Here is a 19,770-nt window from a genome sequence, read left to right as displayed (position 1 = left end):
TTGATAGGGTCACTGTTTGTACTGGAACACAGGCATCAAACACTCCTGATAATGTCACATGTCAATGTTCTGCAAGGCGTGCAGAACAATGTAGGAGGCATTGATGAGCATAAATGCAAATGATACCTCATAATGGCTTAAACTTGATTGAACTGGTTCTCAACTGGGACTGGTTTTTGATTCTGGACCCTAAAGACTATCAGTGGAAGCTTTAAACAGGAACTGACAAAAATCACTTATTTAAAAACAGGACTAAACATTCTCCTAAATTACCTGCTTTCAAGATCTTTCGCTGCTAGTTAAGCTATACATTACTTTTTCACTTTCTCCTCTTACCTGTGAAGAGATGGCCCGGTAGCTCCCTATGCAGATCTCACTTCTGTATCTGGTGTCTGACATTATTTCTTAACTCCCAAGACCAGCCTGAGAAAAGAAGCATTATGGCGCAATATTTAGTGTTTCAGACTATTACAGACTATGAATTACCTAACTCCATACCATCTGCAAAGTTCCCATTTACTTTTAAGAGATGTCTGAAGACTTAACTGTTCGGGGAACACCAAGGTACTTGAGTTGACCCTTCTTCTCTTTGTCCTCAAGGGTAGAATAAGTCACATGGTCTTCTAGGCAAATACTTAAAGGGATAGTTCAGTTTTTTTGAAGTGGGGTTGTATGAGCTCTATGTGACCACTAAGGACATTAGATACAGTAGAAAGTTGTCTCCTCTCCCTCAGTAAGACATAAACTGTAATCGATGGTGACAAGGAAATAGGCGCCAACAGGGAGAGACGGTACCAAATTCAAAGGCTATTTTCTCTGCCTACAAGAACTAAAATCAAAAAGTAATACCACAGTTTAAGAGTGCGCTACATAAAATATTTTTTAAGTGCATTAAGTCTTCGGAAATATAAACATTTATCCGGACCTAACTCACTGGTCATTTATCCTTCTGCCCAGCGCTAGTGTGCTCCGTCCCCCCTCCTCCTCTCAGCTGTAGGGAAGTAAACAAGCTATGCTACGCCGGTTGTAGCCTCGTGTAAGTTTGATCAAGTATCGTAATTCTTTTGTTTGTACTCTGGACATCAAGATAGAGTCGGAAATACTCAGTGGTGTAAGTGTCTGAGCTGTGACTCAATGCCCATAGATGCTGAGTGTTAGTGGTGTCACGAGTGGAACTTGGTTACAGACACTCTTCAGGATTTGTCTGAGGACACTGCTGGCTCTCAAACCGTCTGCATAACTCATCACACAGATTTCCCTGCTCTTCTGAATTCTGGAGTGTCCTGTAACAGCAACAACAACAACAACAACAACAACAACAACAACAACAGTCGTGGCAGCAGTAACACTCAGCATCTTGATGTCCAGTGTCCGTGGATGTCTCCTCTGTATTCCTTTCAGTCGCCATCTGTAGCAGCTCCTCTTCTGTGTACTGCGGTTCATACAGGTATCCTTTTGGTTCCAAAGTGACTGAAACTTCTTCATCGCTGTCATAGTCACTCATTTTGAATTTCCTACGCTGCCACACAATCCTTAGAGTACAAAAAAAAGAATTACGATACTTGATCAAACTTACACGAGGCTACAACCGGCGTAGCATAGCTTGTTTACATTCCCTACAGCTGAAAGGAGGAGGGGGGACGGAGCGCACTAGCGCTGCGCGGAAGGACACATGACCAGTTAGTTAGGTCTGGATAAATGTTTATATTTCCGAAGACTTAATGCACTTAAAAAATATTTAATGTAGCGCACTCTTAAACTGTGGTATTACTTTTTGATTTTAGTTCTTGTAGGCAGAGAAAATAGCCTTTGAATTTGGTACCGTCTCTCCCTGTTAGCGTCTATTTCCTCGTCACCATTGATTACAGTTTGTGTCTTACTGAGGGAGAGGAGACACCTTTCTACTGTATCTAATGTCCTTAGTGGTCACATAGAGCTCATACAATCCCACTTCAAAAAAACTGAACAATCCCTTTAACACTGATCATTGAATGTTGTTACAGTGAGTTTAGTTGTGGTTAGCTATAGCTATATCATTTTACATGGGAAAAACAAAAAAGGCACCTCTTCTTGCATTTGATGGCAGGACCTGCAGCCAAATAACTTGAAGCACTTTGGCACGCTCACAGATGTTTTCCCTTCTGTTTAAATTCTGTACGTTGCTTTGGACTAAAGCATCTGCTAAATGAAGTTGTAGAATTGTAAATTAACAGGGAAAGACATTTTTGCCACAGTGTCAACAGGCTGATGTAATACGTCCCAGACCCCTTTCTGCTGATCCATTTGACATGTTGTGCTTTTTCTGTCGAGAACCACACTCCACTGTTATGTGATTTTGACCAATCAGAATCAAGTACTTCAAATAGCTGGGTAATAATTTGATGTAACAAATTCACAACCCCAATACTTACAAACTTAGCAACCCACACTCAAAGTACTTTGCTCGATATAACATGCGGAGCATTTACTGACCTTTAACCCTACTGCAAATTCAATTAATGTTATCCAAAGGAAAATGTAGTTTACATTATGTTGGAATAAGATAAAGAGGCTTTCCACAAAACAGTGATGGCAGCTGCTGCTATTGGTACTGCTCAGTAGATGTGCTGTTACAAAGAAAAAGAGAGAAATGTAGATCAGTTAAGACAGGCACACAGCCACTACTGACAAAAAAATGATCTGAAAATAATGTACTGCTCCAATGTTATTAGAACTCCATCTGATCATAATCATAATTAACTGAACTGCACCTCCGGCCATTAAGAGGTTCACTGTTTCAGTCAAGGTCTTCTTCATGATAGCTGCTGCAGGGCTTGGAAGTGAGCGGACAGTCTGAAGGACAGTCTGGACTTTGATCTAAGCTAATTAACGTAGACTGGACCTGATAAATCTCTCCAGAGAAAGAGATCAAAGCCGTAACAGACACAGTTTGATAAATGTCTAATTGAGCTAAGTAGAGCTTGTTTTTACTCTTTTAATGAAGATCACTTGTTTACCGCCTGTATGTGTGCTGAATTTTAAAAAGTGGGCATTGACTTTAAACTGTGTCCATTCCATCACTGTGTCCTCAGTCATGTTAATGCATGCTCACAACCTCACATCAGGTAACGTTCACAACACTATGAGGGCAGTGTTCAGAAGTTCAGGACTGCCTCCTGCTGGCAGCAACAATAACTGATTATACCAAAGACAACCCTGACTGACACCCCTCTTTAAGATACATTTTTGTGAAGAAAAAAAATTAAACCAAAGAAGAAATCTTGTTTCTAACAGTAACCGTTTTATTTAAAATAATTAAAACAGGAACACAGTGAATAACACGTTTGTTAATAACAAGGTAGACCCCTTATGTAAAAGCACCAATGCGTATTTGCCACTTCACTTTACAATGTGTAAGTGATAAGATTTGGGTGTTTGTGTCTCTATCTTGCTTGACAGTAAAATTAATGGTTATGGTTTTATTCTTAGGGGAAGTACTTTTTAACCTTGTGAAACATGAACTCATGTTACAATAAATGGGTTTATTTTATTTGTGTCATTTAGTTTAATGGTAGTGTCTGCTGAAGTTTGCGAAAAATATAATTAAATGTCAATTTTTGCAGGAATAATCCAGCTCAGTCATCACTTCTGGGCTTCTATACAATGTCTGTGTCAATGTCTGTGTCTGCCACAAACCCTCTCCTCAGCCTCTATGCTGATGTTTTAGTTGAGTTGAGGTGTTTCTGGGCAGAGAGTAAGTGTGGTTACCTCAGCCAATCACAGCACACCTAGTGTGCAAGTGACTTTGGGTGTTGATAATAGCAAGTTGAGATGCTATCCTGAGCAGGCATGATAGTGGACGTAGCAGGGAGCAAGAAAAACAACAAAAGCGAAACGAAACACCAAACAGATAAAGCTTTTTCCTGAACAAGGGTGAAGCTTGGCACAACTTTCACTCGCGTCTAGGCACTCAGAGAGCAGCTCAGGTCAAAGGGCAACACAAGTTGGCTTTCTACTGAGCAGGTATGGGTCAAATAACCCAGTGATTAGCTTGTGCTAACATGCCAAGTCAGGTGCATGGCTCTAGAGTCTCTTCCACATAGAAACACGATGCTGCAGGTGGTTGCTGGGCTAGTGAATGCGTTCACATAGTAACAGTTGGAGGCTGTAGGTGTGCGCTGCTGCTGGCACCGAGCTAAGGAGGAGGAGCCCAGTTTGAATGTCGTGTTTAATAACAAGTTGTGAAAATTCCTGCAGATGCTACCTTTAATTTTGTTCAGTCTAGCTGTAAGACAGTTTGAGGACTGATAGAGAATAAACATGTCAATAAAAACATCAGTTATTACTTTTGTTATAGCCCACAGTTACAACAGAGGATAATTACCCCATTAAGGATACGAAAAATTAGATTTCAAGAACAAAGTAATACATTTATGAAAGTAAATGTGTAAAAACAAAAGTCACTGAGGATAAAGTCATAATTTTAAGAATAATGTAACATAATGAGAAAGAAGTCGTAATTAAGCTCAGGGATATCTGTGTCAGCCGAGGGATGTAGATCATCTTGTGAAGTGACAGCTCAGGACAACCCACTCCATTACTTTTTTCTCTTCAACCCTTTAATTTAAAGTTCCCATATTTATGCTCCTTTTCTGCAGTTAAATATGCATCATTGATGTCTTCATGAAATGGTAGCAACATGTTTTGGTCCAAAAAGACAACAAATCAAGCACAGCAGCATTGTTTCCAGGCTCTCATAGTCCCTCTGTTCAGAACGCTCTGATTTAGTGGGCGTGACCTTCATATGTAAATGAGCCACCGCTGATACCTCCCCACTCTTCAGCATCATTGAGAGCGGCGCCACGAGCTCCAAGTGCACAATGTTTAGAAAACAGTGAAGCTCGTTTACCGTAACATTACAAGCTAAAACAACAGGATAACCGCAGCTAAAGTTAGCATCCTGAAGCTAGCACAGAGACAGGGGGGACACTGAGGAAAAGCTCTTACATCTGCTCCACAGCACACAGCATTTAAAATACTCACATTTCCAGGGTCCGTGGTTTGTTGGCGGATGGTTGGTAATGCGCCTGGATTCAGGACCAGTCTATTCGCTAGCCCTCTGTTGTACTGTCCAAAGTTGGAAAAGCAGTCGGCCGTGAAGTGACAAGCACACACATGCACAGTTTCACTGAGTGTAGCTGGCACATTTCCTTGATAAATGAACTCTAGACACTTAGTCTTGTCTTCTTCCGAGATGGGAAGCTTGTGCATGGAACTGTGTGGCTGTTTACAGCCAAAAACAACCACACTCCTCTCCCCGCTGGTGGAGCGATTTCACTCCAGATGCGGGGAGGGGGTTGGGGGATATCTGCTCCAGTGGACCAATCAGGTCAGACTTGCTCCTGATTGGTCAAAAAAGGGAATCGCTGACGTCGGTAAATCCACAAAATCCAAACAGCTCGTTTTAGGTCAGAATTTTACATTCACAAGCACTACTAAGTACAGGTTTTGTCATTAAATATCACATTTTGTGGGCTGGGAGGAAAGCTAAAGACCCACAAATTTAACTAAAAGACTTAATAAAGTGATTGTTGCACAATATGGGACCTTTAAATCTTATTAAAACGTTTCAAAAATGGATCCAGATTCACATGAATAGTGTGTTATTTTTCTAATCTATTTTTCTATAATGGTTTATTTTAATTATCATTCATTTCTTATTATTTTTCATCTGTCCATGTGTAGGTATGAATACAGCGTTTGGTCTCATGCCTTTGGTCTCATGCTCACATAACTGTCTTTGGACCTTTATTTCAAGAAAAAGATTACTTATTGCTGTTCTTGGAAAATGAGTTTGTGAGGTTGTATAACAGGCAGCAAATGAATTATCACTTTAAACGTCCAAATCACAAATAATCCTGCAGTTATCAGACAGTATCACTGAAAGCTAACACACCAAATTGACCCACTAAGTACAGCCAGTACGTAATTTGTCCTTGCCTGTATTTGAACAAGGGATGGGTCGGTTATAAAACCTTGCTTGAACCTTAATTTTTTTTAAGGAAGTGGACAAATAAACAGCCAGGCTGAAAACAAGTTTGACCCCACACAATTAAACATCAACTATCTAATGAAACTGATATTGAGTGACAGAAGATCTTTTCTCCTCTCCTCTAAGTTTTCCCTCTCCATCACCATTCGACTTGCACTGTTTTTGCTTTTGTCAGACTACAACTAGTTTTTCATCCTCCAGGCCACGCTTGCAGAGGTCTCCGGATCCGTCTCATTGTAAAATATGGGAAACCATTAATCTGACCCAAACCTGACCTCCCCTGTTACATCAGATTATTACAGTAAAAATCCCAGTCGTACCATGATGTTGACAGAGGTTAACGACATGCAGTTGTTGTTTTTGGATTCAGTTCCACTTAAATAAGAGACAAATATTAAGTTGAGCTTTGTGTCCCCTGACTCCAATCATGATCTGCTGATTCTGTTGAATCAACAATCAGTTTCTGCATTAGGGTCATATTTATGCTACATGGCACTTTAAAAATACACAAAGTAATAGCACAGAGCAAGAGAAGCAGTATGTGTGATATTGAGATAAAAATAATAAATGCTGTAAAATGCATTATTACTTCTCATTATTGTAGAAAAAAAATATTAACAGATTTGTAAGACTCCACTCAACTTAGTTAAAGAAAAAAATTAAAGTGACTAATACAAAACAAATATAAACTTTAAATTTATTTATACATTTGAGAGCATTATAAAACACTTTGCTTCAGTAAAAATCATTTTTAGGGTCATTACATTCACGTTAGTTTCACACATGCATAATGTAGGCAGCTTCAAAAATAAACATGATCATCATTTACGTTTTAGTCAGAGAGCTGAAGCAAACCATCTTTGTTAGTGTTTGCTTCAGTATACTGCACTTACCAGTTTGAATTTGGTGAAATATTCACAGTCAACTGTGAGAATCAGCACACCTCAATGAACATCTAACACACAACAGTTTGAGGGGTACATTCAAACATTGAGGGGTATTTTCTTAGAAATCATGGAGCGAGGAATTCAGATACATTCGAGTTAGCTGACGTTTCTGTGACTACTCATCAAGGCTACCTTTTACAAGCTGTAACTCCAGTAAGAGAAAGAGTTAGGAATGCCCCCATGTTTTAAGAGCTGCTGATTCATGCCAACCTTTTGACTTTTAGAAGAAGTTTAGTTTTAATTTATTAGTCAGGGGTGTAACTTCAGTGTACACTTCACTTGCAGAGTAGAGACACACATAATGTGCAGAAACACATGAGTCATTAAACCTTACATAGTCATCTGCTTTGATAAGAATCTGTTACACCCTGGAGTGTGCTAACTTTAAGAGTCTTTGTGAAGATGCATTATCTGTCTTATTAAAAGTCCATGGTTCACTGTGTCAAAACAGCTTGTGGACAAAAACCCTTGTATAAAAACAAGCTGTGACTTTAGCTCTGCTGAACTGACCCCTCCTCTGGACCAGATGTTTTGACATTGCTTTGGTTACCTTTAACTCGTATCAACCCATAAAATGACTTAAAACAGTAAAACAAAGCTACTTAGGCTATAACATGTTCTTCATCTATACTCTACATGTTTCTCTTGATATGTGCAATCATCAACAGTGAGTCAGGTCGTTTCATTTCCTTCCAGGTAATCTTTCTGAACAACTTGTTCAGCCCAAAAGAGACACACTAACTACTTAGAGTGACAATAAATTCTTAAGATTGTGATCAAATGATTGATTCATCGTGGAGTGTTCTGTCTTAAACACAAGTTTAAAAATATCTAAGTACAGTAACTATCACTTCATAGAGTTTCAGGCAGATTCAACTCTAACTTTAAAATACAGGATATGATACAGAGGCATTTTAACAAATAAGAACATCATAAAAAGGTCAATTTCTTCATTCAATTATAAAGAATATGAAAAATTAATATGTTCTACAGTCATAAAATAAAATAAAATGTTTCCAGCATTTTTCTGCAGCCATCCCTCCAAAAATAATAGAAAATTTCATTTTGATTAAATTACTGTTCAAAGAGACAATTTGTATCTCTGGTAAGACTTAAACACAATCACAAGTAGAGGGAGTCTGCTGATCTGACACTCCTCCAGAAGATTATCAACTTAAAAAAAAAAAAAGCAGAGAGGCTTTCAGTTAAATTAACACCAAAAAGCCGCTTCATTAAAAAGATGGCTGCAGTCCTAGCTGCTTCATTGCACTCAGAAGTCTATCTGAACTGTGTCTCATTTAACTTTCAGACCTGACTGAACAAAGCGTCTGGCTGACTGCACACAGAGGACTGACAGTCAGATAAGAACCTAAACTAATGAACTTTCCTGTCAAAGGAAACAGTGTTTCAATGGCAGCATTTATAATATTTGTGTGTTGCATTGTCTTGTGTCTATGACTCAATCATTGATTACCAGCTCTATTAATGCTTTTTACAGTGCAGGAGTGTGCAGTCCTGTTAGTGGGATCTCTGCAACTGACAATCTCAAAAACTCGCCCCCACGAGGAGAGTGAGAGGAAGAGGAGGATGAGGAGAAGAGAGGACGATGTCTCACCCTTTGTGCCCATGCTGATGAATTAACAGGAGAAGAAGAGAAAGGAAAAGAATCTCTCAATTTTTGAGAGCCCCCCAGATGATAAGTCCAATAATAACAGCAACTACAGCCAGCACTATCACCAGGATGCATATCTTCTTCCGGTAGCCCCGCTAGAGGAAAACAAACAAAGCAGAATGTAGTTTTTCTAATACTGACTATGTATAACATGTGATTTGACAGGATTGCTCAGGACAGCTGATAACCTGAAGTGACTCACTGCGTGAATCAGCTCACCTTGTGACTCAGCCTTTTTTGATTTTCTCTCTACGCCTCCTTCTCTCTGCCTGAATTACCAGAGTCCTTGTGCAGGGGGCGGAGCAGTCATTGACTCACACTGTGACACACTCTTGGTCTGCCAGCTCACTTCTACTACATTTAAACTCCTCCTCTTCTCCCAAACTTTTTTGCATGCCCCCTCTTTGGTAGATAAAAAAAATTCACACCATTGATGTTCAAATACATTTCAAACATTCAACAGTGCTTCAGTCAGAATATAACAGCTAATAACATGCCATTTCCTTCCATGGCCGTTTCACAGTAAAAGATGTTAAACCACAAAACTTGAGGGGACTTTTATTGTGAGGATTTCACATTATTTTATCATCAAATTAGCTTAGCTGCAAATAGCAGTGTTTGACCGATGTGACAATACTTATGTTGTCACAGTATGTGTTGTTCAGGAAGTACTGAAGTAGGCCACTGCTGCTGCTTCACTGTTGGAGCAGTTAATTGTGTATTCCAACCCCTGACACTTTTATTTCACCTGCTCTTATCTGGTACTTTCACATAGTTGGCTCTGTTAGCAAAATAGAACTGGTTTGGAATCTTTTATTTTTATACATTTAATTCCTCAGTTCTGACTTTTCTTTTTCTGTCCTGTTGAGTTTTACCTGATAATCTGCAGCACGAGCCAGTTGCTGTGTGGCATTCTGGACATTCACATCTGCATTCTCCACGTTGGCTTCTATACTGTCTGTATGAAGAAAGACAAAGTTTACATTTAGCAGGACTGAAGAAGATATTTTTCCAGTTAAATGTCATGTTTACAATCACGACTTAAGCACAATCTAAGGCTGAGAGCTGCATAACCAAACTTATATTAAAGGTCCCATATTAAGCAAAAATCACTTTATTAAGTTTTTTAGTTAAATTTTTTGGCCTTTGGCTTTCCTCCCAGCCCACAAAATGTGATATTTAATGATAAAACCTGTACTTAGTAGTGCTTGTGAATGTAAAATCCTGACCTAAAACGAGCTGTTCGGAATTCCCAGGGTTTGCCGAAGTCAGCGATTCCCTTTTTTGACCAATCAGGAGCAAGTCTGACCTGATTTGTTCACCGGAGCAAATACCCCCGAACCCCCTCCCCGCCCACTCCCCAGGGGGAAGGGGAGTGTGGCTGTTTTTGGCTGTCAACAGCCACATAGTTCCATCATGCACAAGCTTCCCATCTCAGAAGAAGACAAGACTCAGTGGCTAGAGTTCATTTACCAAGGAAATGTGCCAGCTACACTCAGTAAAACTGTGCATGTGTGTGCTAGTCACTTCACGGCCGACTGCTTTTCCAACTCTGGACAGTACAACAGAGGGCTAGCGAATAGACTGGTCTTGAATCCAGGCGCATTACCAACCATCCACCAACAAACCTCAGACCCTGGAAATGTGAGTATTTTAAATGCTGTGTGCTGTGGAGCAGATGTAAGAGCTTTTCCTAAGTGTCCCCCTGGTCTCTGTGTTAGCATCAGGATGCTAACTTTAGCTGCGGTTAGCCTGTTGTTTTAGCCTGTAATGTTACGGTAAACAAGCTTTGCTGTTTTCTAAACATTGTGCACTCAGAGCTCGTGGCGCCGCTCTCAGTGACACGGAAGACTGGGGCGGTATCAGCGGTGGCTCATTTACATATGAAGATCACGCCCACTAAATCAGAGCGTTCTGTACAGAGGGGCTATGAGAGCCTGGAAACAATGCTGCTGTGCTTGATTTATTGTCTTTTTGGACCAAAACATGTTACTACAATTTCATAAAGACATCAATGATCCATATTAAACTGAAAAGAAGCATAATATGGGACCTTTAAAGAAATGTGAACTGATATTGCAAAGGGACTTGGCAAATTCTAATTAAGAATCCCAATCTGGACAAAACACTGAGGTAGTTTGAGGCTTGGTTGACAGCAGTTATCATTTTGTGACGTCTTTATTTCTATATTTTATTTCCTTACTTAGATATAAAACAGCCTGAAAAATACATGATTGAAAAACAGATTTTTTTTGCTTGCTTTGTTGGGGTGAGCTTAATGTGTCGTGTTGACACCAAATGCTTATACTTAATTTGAGTATACAAAAAGAAAATTTTAATTTATGGGATTAACTTGCTCGATTCTCAAGAGCTCTGAGACACAGCAATCTTCCAAGATGGTTTCTTCTGAAAAACAACTCCAGTCTGTTGTCATCTGAGCTTCACTATGCTGCAAGGCCGGTTGTGCTAATTGTGGCAGTGCTAACTTGCTTATAAAACCGGTAGCCTGCCAAGTAACAGACAAAGGTTTTTACAAATTACCGGACAATCTGACATCCTCACTTTCCTCAATGTGAGCTCCTTTGCCAATCCTGCTTCCATAGAAATAAGGTAGTGTCACAATTTGTCTCACATCTTCTGGGTGAATAAAGTGACTGCCATCCGTCTCAGTCAAATATCTTTGGAAGATCTTACTGCTGATTGTCTATCGCATCACATATGATTTGAGAAGCAAGAAAAGTGTTTAACACGTCCAAAATTGTGTATATTTAGCCTGATTCACACCATCTAATTTGTGTCATTCGCACTGCCCGACAAGAAGTAGCATCTTTACTTTGACTCGACATGGAATTCACTCCTGCAAATCCTTGTATTTATGATTCACGTGAAAGCAACAGTAGACATCAAACGTTTCAATAAAGTTCAAACTATTGCTATAATTTCAAGAATTGTCCTTTTTTGTCTATCATGAACAAATGTGCTAACGACAGTGACACTAATGACTGTATGTATTCTACTGTTTGAAGTTCTTGCACTGATTCTTCAGGTCTGGCTTTGTTATGAGTATTTCTTTATATTGTGAATGGTTACAGAAGCACATGTGGTATGAATAAAACAATTATGTTTACTGTTAGGGAACATTTATATTTCATCATTAATCGTTTCATTAGTACTGAGTAATCCACAAACAGGAAACAAAGGCTCACCAATCATGTCCCCCTGCTCGTGCACCATCATCCCCAGGTCCTTGAAGATGTCATTGATATCTGTGATGTCAGACTGGTTCAAAGAAAATAAAGACAGATGTGACTTTGGGGTGAACTCCAAAAACAAAGAGCCGCTGACATATGGTACATGTTGGTGGTCATGTTCTCCACCTCCAACTGCCTGATGGCCGACTCTCTCTCCTGGATCAGTACTAGGTCTTCTTCTGTGATGGCCTCAGCTTGAGCCTGAACCTGGGAGTCACTGCAGGAGAAAATAATGATTAAACTCAGTGACAGTTATTACAGGACTTGTTATAAAGATCTTAAATAAACCAATGAAAAAAGAAAAGCTACCCTTGAAAAGGAGAAACATTTCCAAAGCTGTCATCAGGCTGCCCGCCCTGTCAAAAGAGATTAAGAAGTTTAAATATACATGCTGTGCTTAGCATTTGTAACTATGCAGAGTACAATCTTAAAAGTCAATGAAAATGACCATTTAACTTTTTATTTATTATATACAATACAAAATACAAAATTAGGCACAGAGCAGAAAAATTAATGCAAGAAAAAAATAAAATCTGTCTTGAATTCCCAAGCCAAGAGTTTTGTAACAAACATCAGCAGAAAGAAGCTGTTCCTGTTTATAGTTCCAGTAAGAACAAATAATTCAATTTATGTGCCGTGAGATAAGCGTAGAGGGGATAGAGTTGCCAAACAAGCTGGCTCTCTTGGGGATGTCTGAAACAGTCATAATTACAGCTACAGCCTGTAGCTTGGTTATAAGAGAGCATTAGTTTGTGCATCTTTATATCTTTTTGAATATAAGACGTCATTAGAGGCACCAACAACAAAAGTAATAACTTAACAGAGCCCCTTGCTTCATTAAATCCTTACCAGCAAGACAACAAGAAGCTGTTGGGAAAAACTACCAAAAAGTACAGAAAACATCAGTATGGTGATAGATATGCACAGCTTTCTGTGCAAGTGCATCTTATAAACATTTGTATGCTCCAGCACTCTTTCATTGACCAGTGGCTCTGCAGGGACATAAACCAGGAGTTATCAGAGATATGCTCTTGATTAATCCTGAAATGAAGGAACCTCCCACATTTGATTCAGAGACGCCAACATCATCATTTCTGTGAATTTAGAAAAATCTAAATCAGCTGGTAACTGGGTCATAGAGTTTGTGCACTTGTGATGTCCTCTCTTTGCCGGTGAAGTTGGGTGAAAGGTTGAAGTACTCCATAATTAAGGTTATGGGTTAGGATGTCACAATATTTGATGTGGAGGTGGCCTTATCTTTACATGAACTTAAACTCAACTGTCCCCCTCTTTGCTTGGGCCTTACATCCAACCAATCAGCCTTTCAAAACTCAAGTTGAAGACACCAACACTGGCTGCATTTGGACTCGTAATTGAGGGGAGGACTCCCTGACCATACAGACTATTTTATTGTCACGTGTGGTCTTTGGCAGAGTCGTTGACCTAGTTCTAGAGAATGAGCGAGATGCTTAAGAAACTTGGACCCTCACTGAACAACTGTATCAGTATCAATCTCTGATATTGCCCTCGAGGTGGTATGAGTCATCCCCCAGTAAAACAATTAATATTCTAAAAACATATCTTAGATTCCTCCTGAAAATTGTTCACATGGGAGTGCCTAGTGTGCAGCACATGCATTGAAGCTATAGTCCTTGTTGCAGCATTGATCATAGACTGTATATAGGGTGGACAGTGTGGCTCCGCCATTTATCATTGTACGGTTTTGAAGCCAAAATACCCCCGTCACAGCCGCAGCCATTGGCAGCAATTGCAGCCAGAGTCTGCGCAGTACAGACGATGAGGGATTCTGGGAGAATCTGAGTGGAGCTGGGTGAAAAAAATAATAATCTCCTTCTTTTTCAAGAGTCTAATCACTTTTTGACTCTGCCTCCCGACATATTTTACAGTCCCCGGAAAAAATACAGGAGACCGGCAGCTGTCAATCATCGTTAAACGTTACATAAAGCCTCGTTTTTAACCTCTTATAACTAATGAAAAGAAAACTTTTCAGAAAAAAGAGGACTTGAATACAGGACAGCCAAATGATACCTTCAAATCACTACAACAATCTGACGTGAGAAACATTTCTACCAGGAGCATTAATTTTTTAAAGTTTGACCACAGCCCATCTGGAAAGACTGGAAAGCCGGATTTTTTAAACCTGTACTGCAGCCAGCCACCAGGGGGAGCAGTTTTTGCGGAGACCTCACTTTGAGCCGAGCAAGCGGACGTCTTTTTTTTTTTTTACAGTCTATGGCAGTTACTGATTCAACTCACAGCATAGTTTGCTAGAAATGATTGTCAGCATAGGGTAGACCCTATGCTGACAATCATTTCTAGCAAACTATGCTCCTCATTCCCTGTCTCTTTCAAGTCGTCTTTTCTGATAACTATTCATTTACTTGAAGCAGACATAGTTGTCCACTTCAGTGCTAAGAGTATTAAAGCCTTTAAAAATAGGTCTTCAATTTACACTCACAACAGAAATTCATTTTTTGTCAACTCTGAGTTAATTATCAAGAATCTAAAATTATTTCTGATAAAAGAAATGAATTATTTGACAGCCCTAATTTGATGATGCTGATATCTTTCAGGGGTTGTGTGTTTGATTTGGAATTAAATGGAGGTTGGATCGAAACATTTTTTTTTTTGTTCAAGACAACTTTTTACTGGACACAACGTGCCGAGGGAAGGTATTATGAGCATAGTTATCCAGCAATACGGTTTGAATTGTGACATCACACTGACAGTTCGTAAGTAGTTTAGTAGCCGTTTATGTTCAGCACAGCTGGCATTCCTGTGCTCTAAAACCTGTCTATAATGTGTAACGTTAGTGAATCCTGGTTAGCTTTGTCCTGCAAGTCATCTACCAAGCAGCGCTTAGGTAACCTCACTCTTCATTTTATTGATAGACTCTCAAGATTGAACAGACCACTGCAGAATAACTGCTGCACATGGGTTGGTATAAACATTATCACTTACAGCTTAGCCCCTGTGTTAGCCTTTAGCTCGAGCTGTATCACTCTTCTTTTTAGCTTTCTTCTGCTCTTCTGTAACTTTTTCTGTCTGAAAGTAAGGCTCCTGTGTCCACCATTGCTACAAAATTAATTCAAGACAGCATTTTCAGCAGAGAAAAACACAGATCTCTCTCCTCACTACTAAACTTCATTAGCCAGCGTGGTGTTGTCATAGAGACAGACCTGCCGTAAATCAATCTGGTCCTGCACGACCCGATGTGGAAGCTAAGAAGTATCTATTTGACTGCAGATATAACAAGCGTTCACTCTTGGGCAGAAATTTGAACATTTGATCTACATCTGTAGATATTTCTGGTGAATCACATTCACAAGAATGGACCAGCTAAATAGATGACTCCAACACGAAATGCATTTGATGATGACTGTAGCTGGTGCTGAGGTGTAAAGTGCTAATTTGGGTTTATCTACCTACAAAAGGATAGTTTGTCCTTAAGTGAAATATCTTACAGACTCTGGTCCAAGCCTGACCTTGTGTTTTCACAGGCGCAGCAGATTACTCACAGACAACCTGGAGCTGGCTCTCACTCTGGCCACAAACTCTCTTTCTTTGTCCGCCGCCAGCCGCTGGATCTTCTGGAAACTGTTCAATGCGGTGGAGAAGTCGTTCAGTAGTCGCTCTTTCTGTATCTTCCTCTGCCGCTAAAACAAACACAAAATACATGTAACAAAACCACAACTTTGAACACTGTGGTTCCAAATTAGAATAAAGAAACAAAGGAAAAATCTGAACTTTGGTCAAGGAAAAGGTCCTGTGTACCTGATCAGGGCCAACAGGAAGTGCACTGAAAGCCTTGATCAGTCTGTCTGTCTCCTTTGCTAGCTGGTTGCCTTGCTGCTGCTTCTGTTTCCTGAGAATCATAAAAACTGTTATTCATTTCGTGAGAAAAGAAACGATCACCAGACATTAAGAGGAGAATTGAAAAGGATGTGATGGACACGGATCCCGTTAAATCCTAGTTTCAGATGATAAGCAATCGATTTGCTCTATTGACAACGCTGGCTCTGGGCTGTATTTGCTTTGAATGCACGAACAGTACCAGCCCGGTGTGACTTTTAAAGACTGATTGTTAGACATTTCTGTAACCTGTCCTTGTCCTGTTTAGTGATTTTGCAAACTCTGATGACTTACAGCGTCTGTCGTAGCTGGCTGCTGTCCTGCTCAGTCCCAAGAAGAGAAACTGCTCTCTGCAGTTCAGAAGCTAGGAAAAGAAGACAGAGAACAGAGATTTACTCTACTACTACTTTTGAGTGATCCACCATCTTAAGTCACTAAAGTGGGAATAATCTGGAAAGTTGTGCGAGTAAAGCGTGTGTATTACTCAGGAGTGTGAGCTTCTGGATGTTGGAGCTAATGCTGTGAACCAAAGCACTGGGCTCCTGAGGGATCCCAGCCTGGTACGCCATGATGGAGACCTGTGAAGGAAAACAACAACACAACATGACACTTTTTTTCAAAAAATAGGCCAGATAAAGCAAATAAACCACAAGACAAATAGCAGAAACACTTCCCACTGATGTTTACCACTGATTTGCTCAACCTTTTCTTGGAATAAGACTCTGTAAACATTTGATGACACAGAGACCAGTTTTGTGGTACTGATAATAACAATCCTCTCTCTAACAATCTCCTCTCTCTAGCATCTAGCTTTTCAGTAGTTTCAATGTCCTTTGTTGAATTATTTGATATCACCTCGCACAAACTGTTTCTAGTGGGTGACAAGTAAGGATTGCAGGCAGATAAGTTTAACACCAAAACTCATCTACTGTAGAGATGTGTTTTTTTTTTAATGTGAAGTATGAAGTTTGTTTTGCTGAAATATACAAGGTCATCCTGAAAGGCACCCAGTTATCACCGTTTCTGGACACTGTTTATGTTTGGTTTTCTCTGTGCGTGGCATAGTTTTACCTGCATTCGTGGATACAGCAATGAACAGTGTAGCCTACACTAGACAGTGCCGATTTCCTTAATTTTGGGGGATCGGGGATCGGCCCATCCTTACATACAAACTGATCTTATCAACGGAAGGTTTGACAGCCAGTCATTGTTGCTTTTGATCTGAGAGCTAAAACTCAGGACACTTTATTGCCTAAGGGCGCGGTCACACTGGCCATCCAAACCGTGCTTAAGCACGATTGCCCCCCACAGCTGTAGAGTACGGCTAGCGGTCACACTACCCCTGTATAGACTTTAGAGGGTATCACACACGCACATGGCCCGCCTACGTCATCGTGAAGCATCTGTTTACATGAAGTGCGATCTCATCAGAGTCAGCACAATGATTGTGCTTGTGCATGAAGTAAACCATGCTGAAGCCCACCTCTCCAAAGCGTGCCAAAGCAGAGAAGTGAACTGTGCTCAAGCAGGGCACGGTTGCGGCCACACTGGCCAATCGAAACGTGCTGCAGGGCTGAAGTGTGCTTAAGCACGACATGGTTTGAAGATAAAACATGAAGATTTTGTTGTTTCACTACTGTTCAATGGTTTTCAATAAAATACTTTCAATCTTAATATTTTCTAAAAGGCTGACATACAGTAAGATTCATCCTCTGTTTAGTGTGTGTGATGATAGAAAAAATAGGTTTTCCTACCCAACCTTTCTTTTTATTTTTCTTTCTTTAAAAAACAAACAAACAAACAAATAAACAACAGGCAGTAAATATGTTTCTTAATACTGTGAGAAGTGTCTGTTTGGTTTGGTGTGTTACACACCAGATATCACACACACGCCATGTGCATGTGATATCTGTTTTTTTCTGCAGCAAGCCTCAATTATTATCTTGAATTAACTTAATCGAGATCTTCAGTTCAAAAATGTTGTAAAGTACTTTTTTACTAAAGAAAAACAGAGTAAATAAAATGGATGCATGTCTAATGAGGGCTCTCATACAGAGATGAGCAATTTGCTCTCATTTAATATTGTTTTAATGAAGCAGGGCTGGGTCAGACATGACTACTGTAGGTTGGTCTGCAGACTTCCTGCATTTCAGACGTACCAGGACTGAAACCACGACTAGCATGCAAATGACTATCTGCTAAGAAACTCTCAGACGGGGACATTCTACCACCAATGTTTATCAGAGCAAGAATAAGCTTTAAATCATCTTAAACAATCTCCGCGTCCATGATTTGCGTGTTGAACAGCTGCTATCCGTCTGTCTGTCTGTACTTGTCTCTTTAACCGACTTTACGATCTGTCAGGGGAAAAAATGCGGAAATCACGGCAGCTGCCCATCGACAAGACGTCTGCGCAGAAAATAAACACTTAATTCTGAGACATTTGCCGGGATTCAAGTTGTTAAATGTTAAAAATCTTTACTCCAGAGTACAGCGAGTGAAAAAGTCATCAAGCCTCAATCACGGAGACATAACAGCTGGGAGATTTTCCTCTAGTTTAAAGACGAACAAGTTGTTTTAATTCATTTGTACCCTAAACATGAAACAACACCGTGACCTGTTGTTTATCGTGCTAATGTGTCAGTATGAATCCTTCCCAAAGGTTGACGGTAGTTTTGTAAAAGTTTAAACTTTACCTTCCTTGTGAATTGAAGCAGAGACAAATTTCCGGACTCTCAGCCCCGCCCCCGTCAGTCACATGACGTCTGTGAGGAGTCAGCCTCACGGTCACCCTATGGGAGTCACCAGAGGGGTTGGGTTTGAGACATGAGATCACAAGGGGAAAGTACAAGAAACACGAATTTAAAAGCCCTATAAATATCAACGCTTCTATATAACTTAAAACTTAACAAATTTAACATTGTGTGTGTAACTTATGCGTATCTTTACCTTTAGAAAACACAATTTACAATTTGGATCTCATTATCCTGTTTAACTTTAAGGTTTCAATGTTGTTTATTTTTTTAGTATCCACCAATTTCTCCTGGTGTAAAGGAAATAAAAAACACCAAAAAAAAAACAAACAAACAAAAAAACAAACAAACAAACAAACAAAAAAAAAAAAACAGAAATATTTTAATATTTTGGTTTGAACAGGGGTGAGTATTTTTTGACATTTGTACACCCAAAATTTCCAAGAGAGTCCAGAAAAGGAATTCAACTCATAATTTTGTGATTAAAAATTCATAATTTAAACATAAAATATCATTTTGATTAAAAAACTTACCCATACTGGGTTACTACCATGAGAAACAGAATTACCAATTGCTCTTAAGATGCTCACAACTCTCATTTGGAGTGATTTACCCTTCTTAAAAAGGATTTCTGGACTGGTATCAAATTTGCCAAGTCTACACAGACTCAGACTCTTTCACGTGTTTCAAATGTAGGACAGCAGCAAGTTGTCCTTAAACTCACCTTGCTGTGAACATGATTGGTCAAATAAGTGCAACAATTTAATTTTAGATAACAGAGTTTGCTTTTATTGGCCATCTGCTGTCATGTGACATTTTGGCTAAAAACAATGTTTGTAAATCAAGGTTCAAATTGGATTAGCCAAAGCTAAAAGGCTGTTGATCTTGATAATCAGGAGGACTTGAATCATGCCTGCACTGGGAAGCAAATGTACAAACTGTGTGTAGAAATGAGACCTTCAAAATGGGAAGAAATGTGTACATTATCTCAACAAAATGTACCCCTCTGCTCAGATTCTAAATCATCAGACAATCAAAGTCACATGGAACAAAGACTAACCCGTTGAACACATATGGCTTGCGTTTTCAGAATTTGTAGCCAGTTTTCAGAGGCAGTTGGCACTCAAACAAAGTGGTCATTCAGTCCTGTAGAAAAAGTTCAGTTTAGTTCAATTCATTTTAAGGACAAAGATCACTTCAGTACACAGTTCCTGAAGCTTTAGAAGGAGTCCTATTGGGGTAA

At 39.6% G+C, this 19,770-nt stretch overlaps 1 protein-coding gene across 2 annotated transcripts; it reads right to left on the bottom strand.

Moving 5' to 3' along the window:
* Positions 1–6,714: 6,714 nt before the first annotated feature.
* Positions 6,715–18,567, bottom strand: stx7l (syntaxin 7-like). 2 transcript variants are annotated; one of them, XM_074684518.1, is made up of 10 exons: positions 18,471–18,567; positions 16,259–16,352; positions 16,069–16,138; positions 15,697–15,787; positions 15,441–15,578; positions 12,211–12,257; positions 12,028–12,118; positions 11,857–11,929; positions 9,526–9,608; positions 6,715–8,745 (listed from the first exon to the last, which is right to left on the bottom strand). In XM_074684518.1, exons 2-10 carry the CDS (start codon positions 16,341–16,343, stop codon positions 8,650–8,652), a joined length of 774 nt encoding a protein of 257 aa, XP_074540619.1. In that variant the 5' UTR covers positions 16,344–16,352; positions 18,471–18,567; the 3' UTR covers positions 6,715–8,649. The 2 variants fall into 2 exon arrangements, with proteins under 2 accessions (XP_074540619.1, XP_074540621.1); XM_074684520.1 differs by having other exon boundaries at positions 16,259–16,354; positions 18,477–18,550.
* Positions 18,568–19,770: the final 1,203 nt, after the last annotated feature.

This window comes from Halichoeres trimaculatus, unplaced genomic scaffold (assembly GCF_033239565.1).
Source record: "Halichoeres trimaculatus isolate MK-OKI-2021-1 unplaced genomic scaffold, fHalTri1.1 fHalTri1_scaffold_13, whole genome shotgun sequence".
Lineage (NCBI taxonomy): Eukaryota > Metazoa > Chordata > Actinopteri > Labriformes > Labridae > Halichoeres > Halichoeres trimaculatus.
Note: the sequence above shows the minus strand (reverse complement) of the source record. Positions and strands in the feature narration are given on the sequence as shown.

Excerpts from the sequence above, each read along its gene's own strand:
- stx7l (XM_074684518.1), bottom strand. The coding sequence starts at position 16,343 with ATGGCGTACCAGGCTGGGATCCCTCAGGAGCCCAGTGCTTTGGTTCAC. Across the intron at positions 12,258-15,440 it reads GAGCCAGCTCCAGGTTGTCT|GGCGGGCAGCCTGATGACAG; the intron begins GTGAGTAATCTG and ends CTCTTTTGACAG. Across the intron at positions 11,930-12,027 it reads CGGCCATCAGGCAGTTGGAG|TCTGACATCACAGATATCAA; the intron begins GTGGAGAACATG and ends TCTTTGAACCAG.